The sequence below is a fragment of the Stegodyphus dumicola genome, chromosome X2 (assembly GCF_044657685.1).
Source record: "Stegodyphus dumicola isolate Sdum_Otavi_A_Nest chromosome X2, ASM4465768v1".
In the NCBI taxonomy this organism is placed as follows: Eukaryota; Metazoa; Arthropoda; class Arachnida; order Araneae; family Eresidae; genus Stegodyphus; species Stegodyphus dumicola.
In genome coordinates, this window is record NC_140781.1 from 66,149,717 (window position 1) to 66,176,659 (window position 26,943).

At 32.1% G+C, this 26,943-nt stretch overlaps 1 protein-coding gene across 3 annotated transcripts in view; it reads left to right on the forward strand.

Annotated features, from left to right (window-relative positions):
- The window catches only part of LOC118181990 (flavin-containing monooxygenase 5-like), a 36,904-nt gene extending 15,124 nt beyond the window's left edge, over positions 1–21,780 (forward strand). For all 3 annotated transcript variants that reach the window (XM_035351241.2, XM_035351240.2, XM_035351239.2), the window contains 4 exons: positions 1,154–1,491; positions 2,589–2,888; positions 7,999–8,461; positions 21,255–21,780. In XM_035351241.2, the coding sequence (XP_035207132.1) occupies positions 1,159–1,491; positions 2,589–2,888; positions 7,999–8,461; positions 21,255–21,664 (1,506 nt within the window). In that variant the 5' untranslated portion in view covers positions 1,154–1,158 and the 3' untranslated portion in view covers positions 21,665–21,780. The remainder of the gene's footprint in view (positions 1–1,153; positions 1,492–2,588; positions 2,889–7,998; positions 8,462–21,254) is intronic.
- The last annotated feature ends 5,163 nt before the right edge of the window (positions 21,781–26,943 follow it).

The following is a 26,943-nucleotide window of genomic DNA, read 5'->3' on the forward strand; positions in this document are numbered from 1 at the left end:
TCGCGAACAGTGTACAAGATGAAGAGACTTATTTTGCAAAATTTGTAACTTGCTAATTTCCTTCTCCTCTCCTGTAATATCTTTAGTCGCCAGTTCCATGATACATCGCGAACAGTGTGCAAGATGAAGAGACTTATTTTGCAAAATTTGTAACTTGCTAATTTCCTTCTCCTCTCCTGTAATATCTTTAGTCGCCAGTTCCATGATACATCCCGAACAGTGTACAAGATGAAGAGACTTATTTTGCAAAATTTGTAGCTTGCTAATTTCCTTCTTCTCTCCTGTAATATCTTTAGTCGCCAGTCCCATGATACATCGCGAACAGTGTACAAGATGAAGAGACTTATTTTGCAAAATTTGTAACTTGCTAATTTCCTTCTCCTCTCCTGTAATATCTTTAGTCGCCAGTTCCATGATACATCGCGAACAGTGTGCAAGATGAAGAGACTTATTTTGCAAATTTTGTAGCTTGCTAATTTCCTTCTCCTCTCCTGTAATATCTTTAGTCGCCAGTTCCATGATACATCCCGAACAGTGTACAAGATGAAGAGACTTATTTTGCAAAATTTGTAGCTTGCTAATTTCCTTCTCCTCTCCTGTAACATGTTTAGTCGCCAGTTCCATGATACATCGCGAACAGTGTACAAGATGAAGAGACTTATTTTGCAAAATTTGTAGCTTGCTAATTTCTTTCTTCTCTCCTGTAATATCTTTAGTCGCCAGTCCCATGATACATCGAGAACAGTGTATAGCAGACGCTAGCTAATTACGCCAGGGAAGCGTAAGTATGCTAAGGTGAGGCGCATATTAGTAAGCGTGAGAAACTTTCAAGGAAAGGGAAGCGATGCTAACATGAATAAATGTTTACCTGTCGGGCAACTGAGTTGCCGGGCGAACGTACCCGTTGGGCAAACAACCTGATGCGAATCGGTTTATCCGTTACTGACTATCTTACGTGATTACTTAAGTTTCATTCGCTTTCCTTAAACAGTCCTTCACAAAGGCATCCCCTTAGTGATAGTCCGTGCTTGCTTGCCATAATTTAAATGATCCTGTCCAATTTATTTGCCTTCTTGCTTTTCTTTCTCTATTTGCTTTACCAAATTAATAACATTATTTTGCTGAATAAATGTCCTCTATTTTTTTATTTTAGATTTAATGACAGCAAAGATGCGTATTTTGGTTATCGGAGCTGGTGTGTCTGGTCTGACAGCTATTAAAGCTTGCAAAGAAGAAAATTTCGATGTGGTCTGCTATGAAAAAACTGGAGAATTCGGTGGACTTTGGAGGTATCATGATAGTGATGTGGATGGTTTACCGTCAGTTATGAAATCAACCATCAGCAATTCCAGCAAGGAAATGTCATCTTTTAGTGACTTTCCGCCTTCCAGCAGTTTTCCTACTTATATGCATCATTCAACAGTTCTCAAATATTTGGAAATGTACGCAGAACACTTCGGTTTATTGGGTCATATTACTTATTACCAAGAGGTTTGTTATGAATTATAATTATTTTTAGCCTTTCTGTTTGTGAAAACGAACATGGTATGCTGTTTTACTTAAATGAGCTAAATATTACATTTTTGATTTATTCTAGAATTATTAAGCAGTGCTTGTATCTAGTTACAAGAGAAAAACGCTGATGTAAAATTTAAAATTAAGGAAAAAAGGAACTTCAGATTTTCTCTGATTTTTAAGAAAACTCTATCAATTTCGATGGCGATCAAACATAAATTATTCTATTAATTATTATTAATATGCGATTTGATAAAACTTTCTAAGTTGTATGCTTTTTTGCAAATTTACCATTGTCTAGTTATTGAGTATCTGTAAGGAACTGTCTTAGTGTCTGTATCTTATAGATTATTACATTATAAACAGGAAGGGAAAGACCCTGTTTCTGATATGAATTCATGGAGGAATTCCAGTTTCCTTTGTTGCTATGACTATATATGTATAATATATTCGATTAAATGGGCAAGATTTAAAATTTCACATTAGCAAGGATGAAACTTCTGTTCTGAGAAAAGATAATTATAAATCATTTATTGTTGAGCATTATTGGTTTCTTGGTCATATCCCCAAATTTCTTCTGCCAATATAATTAAAAAAACTTTCAATTGCCAAACTGGATTTCTTTAAACTTTTCTACTCATAAAAATCTTTTGAACTTGCTTAACGACTTTAATAACCTTCTTCTTTCTGCCTTCAAGTGCCCCACCAGTGCCCTACTGGTAATTAATGTTGCTTGTAGTTTTACCTGGCATCAATCTCAAGCAAACTGGCTGGCTGCATACTGGGTTTTCATGGTTTTACCCACGAAAGTTTCGATCTGTATTTTGTAATTATTCTAAATTTAGTGAAAATTGGAAACTGGTATGCAAAATGGTAAAAAATATATCGAAGAAAAATGAAAAAAAGAAAATGTGTATAAATGAATTCTAATTACTCGCATAACTCACATATAGTGTGAATTTTAGCATTTAATTATTTTGTTGACATTTTATTATGATGGAAAAACAAAAAAAAAAAAAAAAAAAAAAAAACCTTTGGCGTTTAAGTAACTGCATTTTATTGGCTTTTTCCAGGTTGTAGAGTTAATACCTGCAGAAGATTATGGCACAACTGGCAGATGGGTAGTAAAAATTAGAGACCTACACACGAATGAAAGCAGAGAAGAAACTTTCGATGGTGTTATGGCATGCATTGGACATCATGCGTATCCTTATACGCCTTCATATTCAAATATGGATTTGTTTTCCGGAAGAATTATGCACAGCCACACTTATAAAACATTTACTGGCATGGAAGATAAATCAGTGCTCGTAGTTGGTGCTGGAAACTCAGGTGCTGATATTGCTGCTGAAATTTCTAATGTAGCTAAAAAGGTAATAATTATGTTTTTTTTTACCATACATCGAGATTACTCATGTTTCGTTGGCGATCGTTTTAGTTATAAAGCAGCACAGAACTGGTAAGGAACATTTCTGAACTCTTTGCAATAATGATTTGAAATTCTTAATACACCATTTAGAAATATTTGAAAAGAAAGGTATCCATTTTAAGGAAGTCCGTTTAGATAAATGTTAATCTCTAATTAGCTCTGTTAAATAGCAGCAGTTATGATTAAAATGCCCTTACTTGATTTACTTAGCTACATTTCTAAGTAATCTGTTTCTATAATACTGAATGAATTGGAGTTATTCAACAGCAGCACACACCATGACTATCTGCTTATCATTCACTAAGGATTTTCTAAAAGTAGTTGGCCCATATTTGTGCTACATTAGAAGTAAACCTCATGCAGTGATCCACCTTCTCCTGAGTGCTACCATTTTTTTGCTTCTTTAACCAATCGATTTCTGGTGGACCTATTACTGTACGAGAAACCAAACTATTTGATCATGTTTTTTCGATTAATCGAATATGGTAAAGCACATGGAAGCTATCACCTAAAGGAAAAATATTTATAGCAAAAGTTTAAGTGTTAAAATATTTCGGTTCTTTCATTTTTAGTTTATTAGAAAATGTAAATTACCGAAAGTATGTTAAAGCTCTTGGACACAATACCATTCCGTCAAGCTAAACCACATTTGATGTTTTATCGCTTTTAACAAATATGCCAAATTTCAAAACATTCTAATATAACATTAGAATATTTTCTTCCGCCCCAATATCCTAAGACCTACTTTCCAAGCAAATCTTAATAAATCAGTATGTACACTGCGGGGGGGGGAAAGGAAGGGGGGACAGTTTTATATCTCCCGTTCTACTGGGCCGATTGACAAAATTCAAATTGCGTTTTTCATGTCTCAAAAGCGCGACTTCTATATATATTATAATATATATATTAGATTTATATATAACATGGTTCCAACTTAGGTATTTTGACAAAAAATCGGATTTTTTCTGAAAGAACATACACATTTTTTTCCATATTTCGATTCTACGACTCAAATTATGCCTAGATATTAAATTTTGTAAAATGTGTTGCGAAATTTACGGAGAAATTCAAAAATTTATCTTGGCCCTTTTTTTTTTTTTTTTTTAGTTTGCGCCACTTGGCGAACTTCTTAATATGTGGCAACCAATTTTCCTTTCCCTTCCATCATGTCGGAGCGAAAAAAAGGCACCTCGTTCCTATTTTTTTACATTGTGCATGAGCGGAAAAAAAAGTCGCGTTGTTTCTACTTCCAAATAATTTTAGCAAAGTGTCTAAACCATATTTGATGTTTTATCGCTTTCAACAAATATGCCAAATTTCAAAGCGAGCCGATATATCAATTCACATATATCTTCGAAAATTTTGAATAAAAAACTATAATTTTTTGCAGGTATGCTTAGAAATACGTCTCCTTTAAGATGACGGTAAAAACTTTATAATTCAAATTTTTTTTGAAAAATTAAAAAAAATTATTTAAAAATACAAATTTTAAAAATAAATCATAAAAAATGGGTAAATTTTATTTGGAATTATTTCGAAATGTGAAAGGAAGAATTAAATAAGTTTAATAAAAAAATGTAGAGTCATTAGGATTTTTGGAAGCAGAAAAGATGAAAAATAGCAAACGCCTTCGTCGGGAATCGAACCACGGACCTCTACAATACCGGCCCAGCGTGCAGAACCACTACACCACGAAGGACTCTTGGAAAGCGGGAGAAATACTTTATAAAGAGAGATAAATAAATATATATCAAACTCAATTAACAGTGAGGTGCTAAAATTTTGAGAGCAAATTTTTTAAAAACTACTCGTGCGATTTTTACAAAACTTGGCGTAATTTGAGTCGTAGAATTGAAATATTGAAAAAAAATTGGTATGTTATTTCAGGAAAAGTCCGATTTTTGTGTCAAAATATCTGTATTAGAACAATGCTATATATAAATCTAATACGTATCCTAAGTCGCGCTTTCGAGACATGAAAAACGCAAGTTGAATTTCGTCAATCGGCCCATTAGAATGAAAGATATAAGATCTGTCTTTTTTTTTTTTTTTTTTTTTTTTTGCAGTGTACGTATAAGAAAAGACTTAGCTAGCTAATCACTCACTCATTATTTATTTTCGATTTTTCATTACCTTTCATAAATTTTTTACTTTTGTTGTCTCTGGGTTAATGTATGTTTCATTCTTTTTATATTCGTTACCGATCTAATAAGAATTTATTCATTTTTATTGTTTTCCTTTTACTTTCCAAATTATGTAATACTGCAGCAAATGAATGAGCGTATAGAAGTGGTTATTTTGTGTTTACAATAATACGTCAGCTATGTCTTTAAAGGAAGAATGCTTCTTGTGTTCACTCTAAGGCATGCTGCCATCTAGGTGTATCGGAATATATAAAATTTTTGTATCTTTCGATACAATTTAAATATGACGCTTGTAAACAAATGTACAAAACTTTTGTTTATATAGAACCCAAATCTCCTTTAGATCACTCCACAAAATATTTATGTAAATTAAATTAATGAGAATCGAATGAATTGATGGAAATGCAAATCGTATGGAAAAATCATTTTCTAATATTTTGGAGATTAAGAATGTACATATGTATTTCGTTGAACTTTTTCATCAAAATCTTTTTGTTTCATTGTATTGATATGAAACAATTTATTTCATGTGGAAATGATCGGTGATCGATAATACTTCACTAATTTTGTGAGTTAGAAAATTGGAGAATTTCCGTGCTTAAACCTTCTTGAATATATAACTGGTTCAACTATGGCTGGAAATGGTTTTCTTCCTTTCATCTTCTCGTAGATTTTTTTTTTAAAGTACATTTCCAGATAAGTTGTAAAAACCCACAATCAATAACAGAATTAAAATGCGTAAGTGTTTCTTAAAATTATTTTCATAAATATATGTTTTTAATATTTTTATGTTCTTAATTTTATAATTTATATATTTGAAATTACTTCTAAAAATGATTGTTAAAATATTTTTAATATTAGCATCAAATTGCAGTACAAGAATTAAACACATGGAACAAACGATAACATAGCGACCACACATGATCATAGACAGAATGCATGGATAAAGATATTTGTAAATTAAAATTCCATTCAGTTATGTTTGATATGCTTCAGACTGCTTATAGATAACTGCCGATAGAATTTGTACCAAATTTTTGTAATTAAACACATTGAACATTTTCTTATAGGCTGAGAGTTTCCTGATCGATCCACAGTTGTGATGCTGTATCAAGTCTGCAGCAGTGGTCATGCATTTGCAATTGAACAAGCGCCTTTACTTTGCTTGAAAATAAATTTGAGCCTTTTGATGTAAACAAATGTTTAATTAACTTTCCGGATTATATTTTGGTTTATATAAATAAATAAATAACGAAAAGAAAGAATTCAGATTTTAACATCCCATAATGTTTTTATGTTCTGGCTGAGCCCACAGTTTACCAATTCGCTCTTGGACTCACTCCTGATAACATCTTGGACTTACTCCTTTTTTTTTTTTTTGCCTTAATTGATTTATTATTAAACATCGCTTTCTTCGCACTTAAGCCACATAAAATTCAACACTAAAATGACAAAAGGTTTAAAAACATAGTTTTAGAATTCGCGATAGAGGTTTAGAGTTTCCATACGTTTTCTGTTTTCTCAGTTCATCATATCTGTGTTCCGTTTTCTTAACTAGATGATGTCCAAAACATTTTTGTCATCTTCAACCTTTTTTGTCTTTATATATAAAACATCATTTTCTACGCACTTACGCCATATAAAAATCAAAAACTTACAAAACATTTAAAGACGGCATGTCTTTAGAATTTTCAATAGAGTTTTAAGTGTTTCCGTACATTGCTTATGCTCGCTTAATTATTTCCTTAAAAATAATACATAACGATTTCACTTGGTGACTACAGCCTTTTATTTGAGAAGTGATGTAGACAAAAAGTGAGAATCGAGACTAATAGCATTTCTGGTGCTAATGAACAATTTTTTTATTTAAAAAAGGGCACAAATGTGGTAGAGTACATCGTACTATAAAATGTTATAACAGCTGCATAGAAAAATTTCCTTTCCATTCATAAATTGTCAATATGTTGCACATTCATTTAGCCCACCGACACTGTATTTATAATGAAATACTGTGCAGAGACTATTTAAAGTTGAATGGATAGAATCATTCAGCACACTGTTTGTTTTATCTACAACATTTTTCATTGATGACGAAATAAAGCTGGCAGCATGGGAATTTTCGTAATTTTTTGCACGAGTTGCATAAAATACGAGCCAGTTTTCTTTAGAACATTGCTACAACGAAGGCACTCGTCTCATTATAAGCGTGTATTTTTTTACTGCAAATTATGTACTTTAGTGTACTAAATTATCTCCTTAAATGTAGCGTTAACTATTCTAAAAAGTATTCCTTTGTGATGATGACGGATTAAATGCTTATTTCATGAATTGCGTTAGCACTGAAAAATACACATTTCTAAAATGCGTATTCAGAAGCAGCACTCATCTGGCTTAAGGCTGCTTAATAGAAATTATGGAAATTAGACTTTGGCGACAATTAAAAAAATTGTTGTATGAAAGACTCAGTTCCAGGTTATTCGTTCGTAAACGTTTTATAGATCTGTGTTGATTTGAAATTATATCTTATATCTCGATTACATAACTTAGTTTGGAATTTTGAATGTTTTATGATTTACCTGTTACTTTTTAATACAATGGTTTGAAATTTCTATGCGCATTTTTCAAAACAAAATGAAAGTAATTTATTGTGAAACCTTATATTCTTAGCTTACCTAATAATTTTATATAAAGCTTCTCTTCATTAACTAATGATTTCCATAAAAATACTGCACTAATTTGAGCACTGAATCGGATTCTAAATTTAAGCTTAGGAGAAAACGCCGCACGATCAACTGCTTCTAAGATATGCTTCAATTTCTACAATACGTTGAGCAAGGTGATGTTGTTCTATGTGAGATTATCTTTATCATAAGCAACTTCTCTCTTTTAATAAAATTTTGTTTTCTTTAGGTCTATCTAAGCACCAGAAGAGGAAGTTGGATTTTCCCCCGACTTTTTGAGAAAGGAAAACCGATGGACATTTGCTTGTATCGCAGGTATAAAGTTCTAATGCCTGCAAATTATTTTGCAAAGGATATAGAAAAAACTCTGACTGAAAAAATGGATCATAAACGATTTGGTATCAAACCATATCATCCTGTCACAAGCCAACATCCAACAATAAATGATGAAATACAAGCCAAACTGTTGACGGGAATGGTTACTGTCAAACGAGATATTAAAGAATTTTCAGAAACTGGAGTAATTTTCGTTGACGAGGAAGAGACAACGCCTATTGATGTAGTTATATTTGCAACAGGATATCAAGTCAAATTTCCTTTCCTCAGCGATGACATCTTACGAGTAGGAAAGAACAACAAAGTATTTTTATATAAAAACGTATTTCCACCTCAACTCAAGCATCACACTTTAGGTAAACATATTTTTTCCTTAGAATTATGAATATTTCTAGTTAGTAATGTTTTCGTGCATAATTACGTGTCCAAACATAATTTAACTTTAAATGCATGGTAAAAATCTCATTTATGTTCTATTATTTCCTACTATCTCATTTATGTCATTTATCTCCTATCTCATTTTTATTATAATTTTTTTTTATGTTGCATATCATACAATAGCTTTTGTTCATCTTCAGTATTATTCTATAGATGTTACAAATTTGAAAGCTTCTTCTAAAAAATTATGAAAATAAGTGCTGCAATGGGAAATTTTAATATTTCAATTAAGTTATTACATAATGTATGGAAGAGAAACAACGTATCTGGAATTTGAAAATTGGACAAATTCAACCATAGATTGAAACCGATTTCATGGAATCAAGTTACATCAGGAATTGGCTATATTGAATCAAGTGTTAAACTTAAAAAAGAACAGGAAAGAAAATTTTTAAAAAAATATATTAAATTCTTAGCTGTTTTTGATATTTTAGCCATTATTTAGAATTTGATAATGCTAACATTATTAAAAAAACTGATTCGCTTTATAAAACATATTTTGTTGAAGCTTAACTCATTCATAAAACTCTATCAGCTTCATTTATGACTTTCATTCAAGACTTTTGATTCCAGTCTATTTTCTTGTTTTGTTTTCAGTCTAGTTAAAAGCTTATATTAAAAGTCTCATAATTTTATTCGTTTTCGTGTTGTTCGATAGATCGTGTTGCAGTTGATGCTCAAGAAAAAGTCAAGAAAACACACGTAAATAGATTGTTTATCTTTTTTTTTTTTTTTTTTATTTATTTATATTCTTGCTACGTACTTTATTAAGCGTGGTTATTATTCTATTAAAACCACATATTTCCGGGCTATGGCGCAGGATGTTTTTAACCTTGTGACGAGCTTCCTAGAAATACGTAATTTTTCGAGAGGGAATGACACGCATAATGACGATCGAGCTTTTCTCTAAAACCGGCATCAATCTAACGTTGAATTTTGGAGCATAAATATATATTTTTGAGTACACTCACATCAGTGTTTTTCATAACCATGCTAATCAGTGTAAACAATCCCTTCAAATTTTCGGGAACACAAAAATTTGATTATCCTGTGGTGTGCGTTCTGAAAAAAAGTTTACCTTATTGAGAAATTTTGTTATTCTACGTATCTTTTGGTCGTGATTAAAGATTGTGAGAAATGCAATCTACATTTGAATGGGTGAATACTTTTTCTTAGATATTCAGTTTGTTAAAGACTGTCAGTCATATAATTTATGTTATTTTTTGGCCACTTATACGGCTGGAAGGCTGCTCAAGGAAAAATGTTTTATGATTAAAAGCCTCCTTCCCTTTTTGGCGCGTTATAACTTCAGGTGCACTGTAATCTTGTGCATCACTTATTGAATTTCACCTTTGTAATTTTCGATTGATAAATTTGCACCGTTTTGGAAATTTCTTAAACATATATATAATGAATAAATACAATGCAAAAAGGTGTTCAATACATAACCCAGTTACACGCTGGTAGCTGCAACAACTGGTGGTAATATTGTAAAGTAAAAATAAAATATACAAATCCATAATATATTCAACCCGGATCAAAAATTAACATATAATTGTTTCCAAACACAAAAACCACGGTGAAAAAATTGAGAGTCACAGTGAACAAATATATGAAAAAATGCAAAAACAATGTAAGCCGAAAATGGAAATGCAAAATTAAATTAAAATAAAATAAAATAATAAAAAAAGTGCGTTTTCATCTTTCGACGCATCGTCATCAGGGGTTTGGTATATCGAAAGAAGTAAATGGATCAGCTTTTTTCTGAACTGAGAATAGCACAAATTTACAAATTAGAACTAAAACTTTAATTTACTACAAACGAATTTGTGTCGTTTTCTATCCGACTCCTACAGGTTGGATTTGGAAGAGAAGCACTGCTCAGTTTTTCAAGTGAATGAAATAACTACAAATAGCAGCATCAAAACCATGTTAAGCAAACTGAAGTAATTAATCTAACACATGTAACATGAAATATAGAAGGAACTAAATATATGAAAATATAGAATGAACTAAATTTGGAACACATGTAACATTAAATATAGAATAGAGCAAGAATCAATTCTCAAAACTGTAACATTCTAACTAAATTTAGGAAGCAACTATTGTTTTGAATATAAAAATACTAATAATTAATAAATAAAATTCATTATACTATAAACTAGTTCGAAAAACAAGTAAGACACTTGGTAAAAATAAATCCTTGAATTCTGAAGCGTTGGGTTCAGTTAACCCTAACATGTGCTATGATGTAAGATAAAAATCAAATGGAACTGCTAAATTAATATTATTTGCAAAAAATTGTATCAAGATGTTATGAACCAAATCTCTAAAAGTCAAGAAAACACACGTAAATAGATTTAAAGCATTGCACAAGAAAACTTAAAATTATTTGCAAGCCTCAATACAATAAATTCTCCAGTTCGTATGCACTACCAAAATTTCAGAAGAATCCAGTCAAGTTCTGGTTTATAACTAATGGAGTGAATAATTATAATTAATGGACTGATACTAATTTCATTGAAATTCTTTAAAATGTTTGTACTGAGCAAACTACTATTAAATTAAATAACAACTGGGTTATTTAATTTAATAGTAGTTTGCTAACTGCTATTAAATTAATAACTACTATTAAATTAAATAACAACTGGGTTATCGCCAATAATCGTAAAGTTGTATAAACCGTTAACAAACAACAGATTTACAATATTAATTCCTTACGCCGCTTTGCCGCTGAATGTGATTTATAATAATTGAATTGAACTTTACAATCTTTTCCCAACAATAATTATTTAATTGATTTCGAAAAATGGATTTTTATTTAAAACATACATTTTTCATAATTTTATCAAGCATAAAATAAAATATATCTACAGATTATATGCAGCTGCCATTTTTAAACTATTCTTCGTTAAAAATTTTAATTTTATCGATAGTTACCAGAAAACAGAATTTTTCAGTTTTACCTTCAGATATATAGATGACATCATTGCCATAAATTATTGCAGTGAAACTGAAAAACAAGATAGCTGTCCTATGCATTAAACGTAACAAAAATAACACAGAGGAAACCTAAGCAGATTATTATACCTTATTTACAAACTCAACAAAATGACTTTATTTGATAAAAGAAACTATTCAATTTCAATATAATTAAACTTATCTATTAGCGTTCTAACATTTCCAGGAAAACTGTAGCAAACACTATTATTAACCAAAAGAAAATAATTAAAATATATATGTAATAACAATACTGGTTTTTAAAAAGAATTTAGAATATTAATTAAAATAATAAAAATTAAGAAAATTCAAGGTAAATTTATCAAAAGCAGCTTGCTACACAGTTGTCAGTCTAAAAATTATTTCACACTCTAAACCGTTGTTTATCGTGACAACCTACACCTAAACCATTAAGGCGGTGCAGACTGAGTATTTTGACACCATTTTGAACTAGACATTTTTGTGAGAATTCTTACATTAATTTTTAAATTTTGATAAGGCTGTTTAATTATCTCTTTCTTTTATTAACAAAATGGACCTATTTCAGCTTCTAAGTCTGAAGGCAGCCTACTGGAGTAAGCTCTATATTCTCATTTTCTGGCTTTATATTCTTTAGGGTATTCTTTTAATATCTATATTCTTTTAATTCTTCATTTGCATTCTGAAAGACTAACTCACCACATGAAAATTATGTTTGCTATTGCCAACAGCATTAAATTTACGAGAAACACTCCGATTTTCACAAATCAGCTACTTAATTACGTACTATTTTTTATTTACATACCGCGCTATTTATAAAACTATTAAAAATATTGATTTTGGCAATGAACACTGCAGCCACTTCTTTCCTTAGTAGTACTGCATCAGCTTAGGTCAGAGTTTTTATTATTTGGCGGGATGCGTTTGGAATTGCATAATCCATACAATGCATTACATACCAGAATTATATTTGACATTTTGCTATTAAATATTGCATTCATACAAATATGTACGCAATAGTACCGACATGAAATCAATTCATAATTTACTTACTTTTGCGATGTGCTGATGATTCAGATCTGACATATTTCTAGCTCCTGGGCACTTTTTTATGTAGATGGTGTCCTAGCATTAATAAATTAACTACGCACACTATAATTAGACAAAATAAGCAAATTTACATTGCATTAGTCTAAGGTTTAAAGTGATTATCTAAAACTGCGTTAAATCTGTTCATTTTATCATATTTCATTGATATTATTTATCATATTTCATTGGTGTCATTTGTCATATTTCAGGCGCACTAGCGGCCGAACGGTAAAATAGCCAAACGCTGGTAGTCTTGACCGGGATTTGAATTTCGGCGAGTGGGTTGGCTGCATGGACATTTTTGTAGGTTTCCTCATATGTAACGTGCATACGAGTCAATTTGCCTTAGAAAATCCTCCACGAAGACATCAATCCCTTAGGCAAGATAGCCCGCAAGTTCTTTGCCGCGATTAATAAACCAAATTATTTACCATGTTTTATAATTCGGTACTATAGTATGATGCTTCTTATTTATGTATATTTGAACTCAGAATATTGATATACTTTTGCATTTAGTATGTTCATTAACATTTTTATACATATTAGTTTGTATTGTAAACGTATTGTACATGTTAAAGTAGTGGAGGCGTAATAGGATACAAATTCTTTTAGCATTGATCCTTTTTCTCACATTTTAATTACCAAAAGAGTATCTTTGTAAAAGTTAAATTTATGTTTTTTTTTAAGTTAATCTTACATATATTCATGTTAATGTTCTAAGCAAAGCTTTATGTATTAACTTATGATAAGGATTTCAATAATATATTGAAGTGTTCCTTTTTAGTTTTATTTAAATGATGCTTATTGCGTTGGCATACGTTTGTATATATTAAGCGAAATGTATTTTTTTGTAAATAAATTATTTTTTAATATAAATTTAGGTAAATTATAGTTTAAAGGCATTCTTAACATTATCTTTTTTAATATTTTCACATTGATTATATAAATACACAAGTTTACGAAGGTTGGAATGATCTTACCAAATTAATATTACCTATAAAAGTTTTACATCTAATTACATCAAAAATCAAATTTCACCTGAAATCACAGTATGTGACATGTAACTCATTGTTGTGGCTTGTCGTTTAAGTTAACGGCTAATTGCTACCTTTAATATTGATACACTGGTGCTTAGTTGGCCAACATCATATTTTCCTGTCAACATACAAATTTTCCTGTTTGTAATGATTGGATAGTGCGTATCAGTTTACATATCTTTTCCTAACTTTTATTCACTAGTTTCGATTATCTTATAAATATTTAGTGTTCTTCTTTTGTAATACTTTACAGTGTTACGGTTTGGTGTTAGTAAATATTGTAAACTGCAGTGCATCTATATTATTTCTTTGAATTAAGACTTATGCAATATTGTACAAAATCTTTTAACATCGATTTGTCTTTTTAATACAACTTAATAACATGATTTAATAAACTTGTTTACATTAATTGTAGGGAACTTAACTTGTCATTAAAATAATGAAAATAATTAAAATAACTCTATTAGTTACCAATGAGATCATTATCATTCTATTTTGTGATATACAATTTTAAGGAATGGTAATTTATGGTTAAGTTGTGTATATTGTTGTTACCCATAACTAGTTTTTCAAATTATTTTATGTTGGCCGATATCAGTATGTGTATTTTACATGCTAATTGTAACTTGTTAATGTACAAAAATATACATGTACTTTTAACACTCTTCATTATTCTTAAATTACACATTTCTGATGGTTTTCATGAAGTATAAGCATGTTATTTCCCAATTTCACATCTTTACAAAATATACAAATAAATGAATTCTAATTCCGTAAAGCATTTGAGTAAACATTTCATCATTACAGTATTAAGTTAATGTTGTTGGCAACAATGGCATTATTGCTGAGGACAAGATGTGTTGGCTTGCTTAATTTTTTATATATGTCTGTTATCTGTTAGTATCAATAGAATAGTATACACAGTAAAGTTTAAGTTTAAGTTAAGATAATTAAGTTAAGATTAAGCTTTTTCTAAGAGGTCTAATTCAACTATATTGGATTCCCATATGTCTGCTCCCCGAGAAAGAGATAACGCTGTTGGCGCCATTCTACAGCTATAACTAACAAAGAACTTCCGCTTTTAACCAATTGAAAGCTGTCTGTGCTTGCTATTTCCGTCAATTTACGTTTTTAGAATAAAAATAGAGAAAGTAAAAAGATCATCAGCCCTTTGGAAAAAAAGGAAGGAAAAAATAATATTTAAACTAAGTAGAAAAGGAGATGGTGAGTAATATATAAATACATATTTCTTTTAATTTGCCTCGGATGGCCAAATTAAAATTTTATCCACGGGCTGGATAGAACCTTCCGGCGGGCCGTAGTTTGCCCATCCCTGCTATAGAGTCTCAATTTCTTTGGCACCATAAACTCATGAGCTCTGGAAATAACGTAGAAGAGTAATCGTCTTGCCTTAAAATATAGACAGACAAACTCAGTTGAAGTGTGTAAATAACCTTTTTATTTGAACATAAGTAACGATGACTCATCTTGAGTTCACAAAAGTCAACAATTCTGGATTAACTTAAAAAAAGTAATCTTAAACTAAAATCAAATGTAGTTAGATTAGCCTAACGGCTTACAGGATAAAGTAACGCGTAGGAAGACTCTGGTTTGTAGAAAACCGGCGAGACACGCTTAATGGCTAGAAGCACTCAATGCCACAGAATCAATTTGCTATTTATTCACGTTAACAACGTGGCCTCAAGTAGGCAGAGCACGCTCTAAAATCAACTTTCGAAACCTTCGCTTAAATAGCATTTCTTTCTCTTTCAATCTGAATAATCGCTCGCTATCTCATTTACATTCTGGCATGAAAACATGGATGAAAAGGAGAGAGACATGAAAGTTACTTTATCTGAAAATTAACGATTAGTTAAAAAAATAGATAAATCATCACAGTACATAATAAGTATTCCACGCTATTTGCCATGGTCTTTGCAGTGTTAGGAAAAATAAACATAATTACATAAATACCATATTTCTAATCAAGCTAAAGTGTACCAGTTTATGGGATACATTTGAAAGTTCCAGTAGTTTTTCTTTTTATTGGCATGCTTTTCCAATGATATGATGAAAAAGATTAATTTATAAAGTATGCTTAATTAAAGTAGTCAAATAGTATACTGGTTACGATGGTCCTTTTACATATCTTTTCAAAAATGTGACAGCTGTATTAAGCACCTAAATCCTGAATTCTTTAAACAGCTTTTGATTATTAAATATTTTATGCATTTCCTTATCCATTACCACGCTCCATGTTATATTGTTAAAACACTTCTTTCCATTTCAACATATTTTAAACAATTGCAACATTTCCGAAATCTTACTTTGTTAATGTACATTGTGAAACATTATGTGAGGTGTACACAAATATGATAGTCTTGACATGTCTCTTCTCTGTTACACGAGAGAAGTTTCTTCATAATAATAGAATTTTGTTGTAGTAACTGAGGAGCATTTACTTAGGCATTTAATATAATCAGAGGTAATTTATGCCCTTGCTTTGCCTTGTAACTCTTTTGCCAGCTGGCGCTTGAAAATAAAATGCTTTGGGTCTCCCTTTTTGCCAGAAACGTATTTGTCTCTCAAATTTCGTACAATGTAGTATGTGGGGAAAGAGCCATGACCGGATAAACATATGTTAATAAAGAAGTTGTACGAGATTGCATCATAGGTGAAACTTTAAAAATGTTGAAAACCGTTCTACCGACTTCTGTATTTTCCCATTCAACTTGCCATTTCTTTAATGCAAATTTTCTCAACCTTTGTTTCGCAGTCGTTTTAGTGAATGGGACATTTAATGACAGCACTGATGGATCTCCAGTTGCATCCTTTCAAGTGCATTTGTCTTTCGTTTTGGGTCTGTCCTACACGCGCTTTTACTCATTTTATAAGGTATTTTCTCTTTTCTTTCTGCATGCCCTGTGGTGTAAAGGTTAGCACACTCGACGCGTATTCGAGAGGTCCAGGTTCGAGCTCCGGAGAGGGCATTGCATATTTTTCATGTCTCTCGCTTCAAAATAACCTTATGACTCTGCAGTAGCGCCCGAACTAACACATAACATCACGAATATATATCATGCTTAAAAACTGAATTAAAATATAAGGTACTTTTGCCGTCTTTTTAGCATGCATTCGTAGTGTAATAGTCAGCACAGTCGAAGTGTATTCAAGAGATCCTAGGTTCGAGTTCCGGCGAAGGCATTGCTCATTTTTCATCTCTTGTGCATCGAAAAAAACTTAATGTTTCTACAGTGGCGCCCGAACCAGAAAATTTGGGTGGATAATGATTCTTCACCACCAGGATTTGGCGATTGAATCCCCTAATCCCCAGTCTCCCTTTAAAAGGGATAAGGTATTTTTTCCCTTCTTTCGACATGTCTTCGTGGTGTAAATGTTAGCACACTTGGCGCGTATTCGAGAGGTCCAGGTTCGAGTCCCAGCGAGGGCATTGCACATTTTCATGTCTTCCGCTTCAGAATAACCTAATGACTCTACAACTTTTATATTAGCCGTATTGTTCTGTGATATTATGCCGCAGATTTGTTGTACTATTGGTAATTTGATTTTATATTGTCAGTAGTCTTTATTCCCGCTTGGCTGTCACTGTAGATGGTAATGTTTGTTAAATATCTTTGATGGGCCAATATAATGGCATGTTTTATGGCTGAAAGCTGAGCCTGAGCAACGCTATTGTTGCTCCTCAGGTGTCCCTTTCATTTTGTTACTTCTTGTTCTGAAATTTTCCTGTTCTGTTATGAACGCGCATCCTACATCCTCGTGTATCTTTGTCACTTTTGTGTATACTACTATTCAGTGTATATACTACTGAATATACTGATCTAAGAACACGGAAGATTTCTTTTTTTGTTATTGTTCTGACTTTTGCAAGAGCTGCAAGTTAAGTTGCAAATTAGGTTTCGAGGACGTTCGAAATCTAGGGGATTGAAGTCTTGATCATTTTTCTGTATGTTTTTCTTGAGAAGTAATGACGTGGCTATGCCTGCATCTTCTGCTTTCACATGAAGCGGTAGGATTCCTGTTAGTACACCGAGAGCTGACGATGAGGTAGTCCTGTATGCTTTTGCTGGTTTTAAATAGGAAGGAGTATTGAATGTAACCTAGAAGTCTTTTCTTCCACCCCGTCGTAGGGTGAGCCTATGTTGTCTCCCACTGAGAATTATCCTTTATATCACAGTTTTATGAAGGATGTCTTGGATGTTCGACTGTAGGCCTTAAAAATTGCCATTTGTTTTTACTTAAGTATTATAAGTTTTCTTCCCAATGTCCATGAGGTGTGGTATCAAAGAGAACTTTTGATTGATTTTCAGTCTCAGGAATTTTACTTACTTTATGGTTTTGATTCTCGTGTTGTTGATTTGTTATACATGGCCTTTATAGAGATTTGTGTGGATTTGAAAATAAGATAATATGTGATTTCTGTTCTGAGAGATTATTATTTTTGAGCGATGCAGAGATGATGGAGTATGGGGAGTGTCTCATTGCTATTCTTTTCTAGTATATATCATGTGTGCCCATCTATTACAAATGTTACATCATCGGCAAAGGCAAGAAGCTTTGTATGATCCGGCCACTAGCAGGAGGTCATATAAATGAAAGTGATGGTCTACAAATCTGCGCATAGGGCAAGAACCTTGTGGACACCCTTTTGTTATTCTTGTCTATACTTTGCAGTTGTTACTAATGATCACTATAGCTCTGTTTGTTAGATGACTTAAATATATTCGGATGACATTTACGCAGTGGTTCAAGGATTTCAGACCTGAAGGGCTGAAGATTTATTCCTGTGGATCTGAAGGATCTGAAGTTCTGCGATCGCATGTGATGTAGATTTAAAAGGCTTAAAGCCGAACTGGTTCAGGCTTATGATTATAAAATAATCTTCAAAATTGCATTAGCATATGCATTTTACTAATGTATTACATATATTGTGTTTGTGAATATGTTACGTTTTTTTTTATTTGACATTAAATGAAATATTATGTCAATCCATAACTAATAGATCATTATTTTGTTTGTTATCTGGGCAATAAATTTACTCTATGTTTATCTTTAAGTTGCTCCAGATATATCTTTATAAAGATTTTAAATTTAATATTTTGTATATATTTTATTCAGATGGATTGCTTGGATTTACGAAAACAGTTGTATTGATTTCCAAATTTGACTAATATATAATTGTGGCAGATTTTGAAATGTCTTGCATATGTAATTTATTCGTATTAAATAGAAATTACATGATTTATTTTTATAGGGCATGCTCATTGAGTACAAGCAAATTGTAATAATTGTTTACAAAAACATATTAATATATTTCCTCTTTGTACCTCTAAAAATGTGGATTTTATTTCAATGCTATGTTCATTTACTGTAAAATCCTTTGACTAGTGACTTGCATTTTCAATAAAATTATTAGTCTGCTTTTTCTTGCACATTAGTCAAATTTCAAAAACAGTATGAATTGTTTTCAATTATTTCTTTATTGTCTGGCTTTTACATTAAAACTTGATTTGGGATAGGAATCTTAATCTGAATGAAATAATTTCGTGATATAAAACTCTCTAATATAAGTACAATTTTTTATATATAATGTTTACATAACATTGTTTCTAATATATAAAATATGTAAATGAAATGAGAAATTTTAAAATTTTCTCGTACAGTAAATGATTTTGCTATCTTTTTTGTTTATTGACTTATTAAATATTTTTACCATCTTTTGTATTCCAAATTGAAACACCACTAGCCTTTTACAATTTTAGGTTTGTTCTTCTGTTCACAAAAAATCTTTCACTGAAATTAAAAATGTGTGGTGAGCATGAAATTCGTATTTGAAAACTTCCCAAAAGTATCAGTTATAGTGTACTTCTCAACAATTTTATTTTGACAACTAGTCTGCAGTTTGTTTTCCTTTTATAAAGATCTGCATGATCTAAATGAATTGTCCAGTATTTCAAATTTTAAAACATACAGTGAAAACATTTATTGTGGAATCCTGCATTTTAATTTTAATTCAAGGGGAATGGGGAAATCACTATTTATTAACTAATATCTGTTATTTATTGTAATTTTCTCATGCATTTTTTATTCTCTGTTTTTATTATAACTATTTTCTTGCTATAATAATTTTCTTACGTTGAAAAGACAATGAAATTTTGTTTTCCATGTAACTTCTTCCTCTCTGCTATCTATTAAAAAACATTCCTTTATGTTAAGCCTATTTTTAACAACTGTAGATGCAGCTGCTGTGATTTTGCGAAGTAGCTTTGAGTTCTAAATTCTTCAAACTACTTTGATGAGTGTTAATAGTTTAAAACGCTAAACATGAATTTGAGTCCTTCGGTACAATAAATTAAAATTTGTAATCAAAGTTCTTAAACGTTTATTTGCGAGTTCTATGCAAGATTCATATGGGATCTGAAATAATATTATTTTAGAGAAACTCAATCGGAACTCTTTAAATGCCCCAGAAGTAATCTTTTAAAGTGTATTTTAATTTTATAACAGTTATTTTTAATTTTGGAACCCTTTCCTTTTAATTCTGGTTTCCCACTTACAACTCCGTACCAGAATGAGGTTTAGAATCGCGTTGAATGTAAATGAGGTAGAAGTAGTATTTAAGGAAGGTTCAGCTGACTTCAGTAAGAGAACTTAGGAGTCCTTAGTGGCCCGTGTTTGCCGTCAGGCTACTTCGTTATTAAACCTACTACGCTCGGCCGTATTGTACGTGCCTGTTGATAATCGCCGGATAAGTTAAATGAAGGGCCAACTACGTTAGGTAATTGTATCTAGCTTCACGTAAGTCAGTTTAGTATTAGATTAGTTTCTTATTTTTCTTATCTTGATTTGAAGCCCGAGTGGAGGCTTCCCTGTACGCCCTGGAAGGGTCCGACTGTATTCTTTCTTTGAGGGAATAAAGGGTATTTTAACCCTTCTCTAGACCTTGTTATACATGGGAACTCAACGATAAATCGCTCCACAGTTCAATAGGTTTCTCTACATTCAGCATGGTACAAGAAGTGAGGAACATTATAACTTCTTAAATTTTATTCAGGTTTTCGCTAGCTTGGCCCAGTGAGTAAAACTCTAACTGAATAGTGAGCAAGTAAATGGAGTTACTGAAAACGTAATAAATCATTTTATCTATAATGGTTGTAAAAGCAAATTGTTTCAAACTTTCGAAGGAAATACGTTATAAATCTTACTGCTACTTTACTATTTTTGTAGTTGTTTCTCTTCTACTACTGTAAATAATATTCATTTTAACTCTACGCTGAAGCATAAATATATGAAATCAATTTTTAAATTGACTTAGCGTCTTAGTATGTAGATGAGCATTTTCTGAAAGAATGCGCTTAATTTTCTGTGCCACGGGCAAATAGTTTTCCGAAGGTACAGCGCATGGGGTTCGCTTTAATTATCTGTCTTTGAGACTAATATTTAACTACAAATTTGGTTTTTATTACTGCAGGTCATAGTATATTTTGATCGCATTTGTTTCTCCATTTATTTTGTAATCATGTAACTTGATATTAATTGTTATCTCTAACATGACAGTATTTTGAATATTTTCATGTATTTTCAGGTGTCATAGGCTTGATTCAACCGTCTGGATCCCTTTTCCCAATATTTGAAATGCAGACGAGGTGGTTTGTGGCCTTAATGGCAGGAAAATGTCGCCTACCTTCGACAGAGACAATGCTACAAGATGTGAAGAAAACAGAAGGTTTTAGAGTTAGAAATTTTGTACAATCACCCCGACATTCAGTGGAGGTTGCATGGTTACCATATATAGATGAAATTGCGGAAATGTTTGGAGCAAAACCTCATATGGCAGCATTATTTGTAAAAGATCCAAAATTATTTAAAGCTTGCTTCTTTGGCCCTTGCTTACCATATCAATTTAGACTCAATGGACCACATAAATGGGATGGTGCTAGAGATGCTATTTTGAATTATAAAGACAGAATGTATGAACATTTGAAAACTGGATGAGAAAAATAATCAAAGGGAAGACTTTTGTTTTGAATATTTTTGCCGTTTGTTTTTATTTTATGAGCATCTGTGAAATGCATTGTGAAAATTTTATTAAAACATGTATTTTAAGTATATTTAGGACTGCGTTAATTGTTTTAAATAATTTTTACAATTTTAAGATTCCAAATCCATGAACTTGATAATCCAATATACTGTTAATTTCAGCTGCAATTTTTTTGTTTGTTTATTTGTTCAATGCATGTCGTCATCTTCACTATGTATTTCTATTTTACCATAATTCTTATCAACAAAGACTTTTATTGCAAAATAAGCAAAATTGTTTCTATGTATTCGTGTATGCTGGTTTCAGATGTGTTCTCAGAATTTGGCTACCACCCACATGACGGCTGTAATAGTTAAATGCCTCTTAAAAATCTATGAGTATGCTGAAGTTTTAATCATAAGTAAAGGTGCATTGAAATGCAAATTGCGAGAAATGCTTTTACTTTGATTTGTGAGTCTGAATTTTATTTTCCAATTCTGGTATTCCAATTTCTAAAATCTGCAATTCTTGATAATGGAAATAAATTCCTATCTGTACCATTTCAAAAGTTCTTCGCCATTTAATGAAACTTTTAAAGTCTTCTTATAAAACATTCAGCTTACGGAATATGATTGAAACATTTGTGGTGATTCCTACACCTTGTGGTACATAAAATTATTCTGCACCTTTGCAAATGAAACAGGAAAAATGAGTATAATAAAAGAATGATTACAAAAACAAGAAAAATGATTACTTTCAAAGACAATTATCAAACTCGACATCGTAACCTGAGTAAATGTATAATGTCCCCAAAACGGCACTTCTGCTGGGGAATTCTGAATCCTAAAAAAACTATGCCTTCTATCATTGCTCATTAAGACGAGCTAAGGCAAAAACATGGGATGGAATTAATATACTTGAAAAATAAAATTTCAGCATTAGTCATACTACGAGCAAAGAACATATTCTTGTCAGATTAAAAACTTGGAAGTTTGCATTTCTGGATCCGAAATTCGATCAGCAGTTGAATCCATATGATGAAGCTGTATCGCAGTTTTTCAAAAATATTCACAGATTTCCTTGGAGAAGTGTACAGTAAAATAAAGAAGTAAATAGAAAATCTGAGAAAGAAGGCGTTGGTATTTTTTAAATATTCAGAGAAACTCTTGTTTGAGTTATATTTTCAACGCTAAACTGTTAACAAATACGCACTTTAGATCGGCATCTATATTTTTGTGACAATTTGTGCATCAACTTAATTAATTTTCCGTAAGTTTTTTTTCCTGATATGTTACTTTATTTAAGTATTGCAAAGCCCACGAGAGCTATCTACCTAGATTGATGAATGCCTTCGGACAGAACTCTCTAAGAGAAACTTGCACGTATTCACGTTAAACATGGGAGTAAATACGGAAACTAACCATACAGGCAGACCATTGGCCTGGATCAAACCCTGCTCGTACTCCAAGCATTCAGTGGTATTAACCACACGGCTACTGGTGGGCTGGATCCTTCTCTTTTTGGTTGCCAGCAGCTGAAATCCAAAGCATTGAGTGGGAACTTAATTGTATGCTTTATTTTACTATTATAAGAAATGTAAGAAACGGATATATAAGAAACATGATCAAACATTGCTGTAATTAAAATTAATTATAATAAATTCGAGTTGCTTGGAATAGGTGGAATTTTAATTTTATGGACTTACAAAAATAAGTTTTAAACTAACTTATCCATGGTCATAGTTAACATAGTGGAAATTTTCTAAGATAGCCACCCATGATTTTTATCTTTTGTAGAACCTTTAGGCATCATCATCATTTCATCATCGCATTCCCACAAACGTCTGCGAAGAGTGGCATTATCCACAGAAATATGAAATGTCAGCTACGATCCTACATGTCCACCGAGCTCTAAAAGGGCAAGGTGAAAACATGCATCTGCACCGTCATAACATCCCCAGCAACCAGCATTCCGGATATAAACACGGATGGCTTACGTATGGACGACAAAGTTGGCAGCTCACTAGTTCTTCAACATAGAATAAGAAACCTTACATCTGTGGAAGCAGCGACAAAGCGATAATAGTACCATGTTTCAGACAGAAACAGTAGCTATTTCCAGAGCCATCCCCATATATAGCTATAGTTACGCAAATCCTAGAGATACTTGTGGAGGCATCAACACCATAATATTACGTTCTCCTGGATAAATGCGCATGCTGGGGTGAGTTGAAACGAAATTGCTGATAAATTGGCCAAGGAAACAACACCAGGAAGTATTCATTATATCCAACTAGCACTTTGGCCACGTTCATACTTGAAGAAGCAACTGAAACGCAAGGCACAAATCAAATAGCAAAGTGGAATGAATGTGAACAAGGCCCTGCACATACCACTACATCACCCAAGTAGACGATAAACAGAACATCATTCCTCTGCAATTAACAAGATTTGTTACAAGACATGATCCCGTCCCCGAAAATTTCAATAGAAACGGTGTCGGCAACACCGATCTCTGTGTCCGTGGAGAAATTCGTACCCCAGATCTTTATCTTACTATCTGCCCACGTACGAGAGAACGTCACCTTAAAATTCCCAGTTTTCATCAAGTTTATGGTAAGACAGCGTCATCTGATGGTAAGGATCGTCCAGATTACCGACAAACTTGCAAAATTTGGAACTAACCTGTGCATCTTTACATAATTTTTTTTTAAATATTTTTGAGGGGTTAGTAAGGAGCAGTGCTTAGAGTAAGATTTTAATATTCATTCAACTTTTTTCTAGAAGTTTAATTATCTGTACTTAGTACTGTATTTGGATTTTGGGCAGTATACGTTTGTATATTTCTGGGAAGTCTGTAAAATTTATTTTTAATATGTATTATTGTAGTGGATGTTCTGCTGTAAAGTAATTTGAGCATCTGAAATAATGTAATAATTATGCAAGTTATGTAATAATGTCCTGACCCACAACAGCTACAATATCTTCTAATGCAAAGTATGCGGTGACGTGATACAATACCACCTAATTTCTTGGTAGAATGATCCTGTCTCCGTCTCCCATCAACAGTCTCTCCTTATTCTGAACTGTAAGAAGTCCTATTTGTGTTTAGATTAGTTGCATTTCACCATATTTCTTCACGCTTTCGAAATTCCACGAACTAAACTAAAAATAGAGTAGTGGTTGTTTCATCAGATCTAAAGTTCAGACTTCGACTGGAATGATATCAGCAGATTAAACAAGGATGTCCGAAAATGAAATATGTCATATTGGCATCTTCTTGCTCCATGTTTCGTACTAAGTTGTTTTGTTCCATTTTCCACTACAACATTTGCCATTAAAGGAGCTGTATGGTTTGAACTTTTGCCCTGCTATATTTAAATTTTCTCAGAATTGAACATTTGATTTTATTTATTTTTATTCATCGAATAGCCACAATTAATGCGGGACGATGAAAGGAATAGATACTTTATTTTTTACCAAAAGAAACACTTTACAGTTCTGGAACTTTCCACAAAAATACTCCCACAGCTGTTCTCAAGTATCACAGAGACCAAACAATAGTTACATTTCAAACTACTAAGAACGTTAATGAAAATGCAATGCAAAGAGCGAAGCTCTCAGAAGGATCTAACTCTGGAGGCTATCTCCGGTCTTATACATCCCCCCCGGCCCGACGAGAAATCTCTAGTAAATTCCATGTCTTGAAAATTAAGCATATTTGGTTAAAGTTACATATAGGGGACGGATGCAGTTGCGGTTAAATATAGGGATGAATTAGAGTTATCAGCTTCCAATACCAAATACAGTTATGCAGGGACTAGACCAAATGGTCGACGCGATTGGCTATTTTTCGCTAAATTTGGCACCAAAAATTGATCGCCAAGACCATCGCCGGCTTGGTGCTATCTCGCCAATTTAAGCAAATTTATTCTTGCTTAAATTGGCGTGACATGCCTTCGTGGTGTGGTGGTCTGCACGCTGGGCGCGTATTCCAGAGGTCCGTGGTTGGATTCCCGGCGAAGACGTTGCATATTTTTCATCTTTGCCCGAACTAAAAGGCTGGTGAATGATGACTCTCCACACCAAGGATTTTCGATTGGGTCCCCTGGAAACCACAGTCGGCTTTTAAAAGGGGAAGTATATAAGGTATTTCTCCCACCTTCTTGGCATGCCTTCGTGGTATGGTGGTCTGCACGTATTCCAGATGTCCGTAGTTCAATTGTCGGTGAATGCGTTGCAAATTTGTCATGATACCTGCTTCCAAAAAATACCTAATATCTCTACAAGATAACCATTTACTCAATGTTGAGTAGACTACTCCGCTGTAATCTTATTTTTCTGGTAGCAGTTGGTCTCTTTCAAGCATTTAACGTTATATTATGCCGAAAATACTACAATTTCTCTAAAATTATATTTACATATGCACGAAATTTGTAATAGTATTTTAAAAGAAGCAGCTTATAATTTAAAACTTAAATATGCATATGATGAAAGTGCTGCAAAACCTTTATCTGAAATATTTAGCTTGTTACAATAATCCTGGTGAATAAAATCTTAAATTATACTTTTAAGGAAGGTTCAGAAATAAAGTAGTTGAAACGTATGCAAATTCGAAAATTGCCTTAATAATGTTCTTAAATTTGTAACTTATTGTTATTAAACCGTATTAATTTTTTACAAACTTGAAATACCAAAAAAGAAATGTATGAAAAATTTGGCCTAAGCTATTTTAAAGATTTTAATTAGATTAATAGATATTTATTTCTATAGAACATGAATTAAGCAATAATTTTACTGTCGATTTTTCTTCGATAAGAGCAAAATGAATAAATAACTAAATAAAAAAATTAAATTGCAAACACACAAGTCAATTTCCCTTAGAATGTCCTCCACGAAAGATGGATTATGTATTTTCTGGCACAAAAGCTTCAAGATTGTAACGTGAGATATTTCTAGACCCAAGTTAGGCAAAAGCACAAGTTATAGCCAAACACAAGTTAAAGTAAAACACTTACAAAATCGAAGAATGGGGGAAAAATGATGAATGCTTAGATAAATACATAAAACTCAGATAATGATGTCATACGTGAAACACGAGCAAAATCAAAAACCGTGAGATTTATTAGAATACATGCCATTAAATGACAGGAAACAACTTCAAAACAAGATTACATTAAACAATAAAGATCTGTCTCTTTCAGTTACTGAAGCAAATTGGTAATGACTTGTTCCTTGATTATACGGTCAAAAGG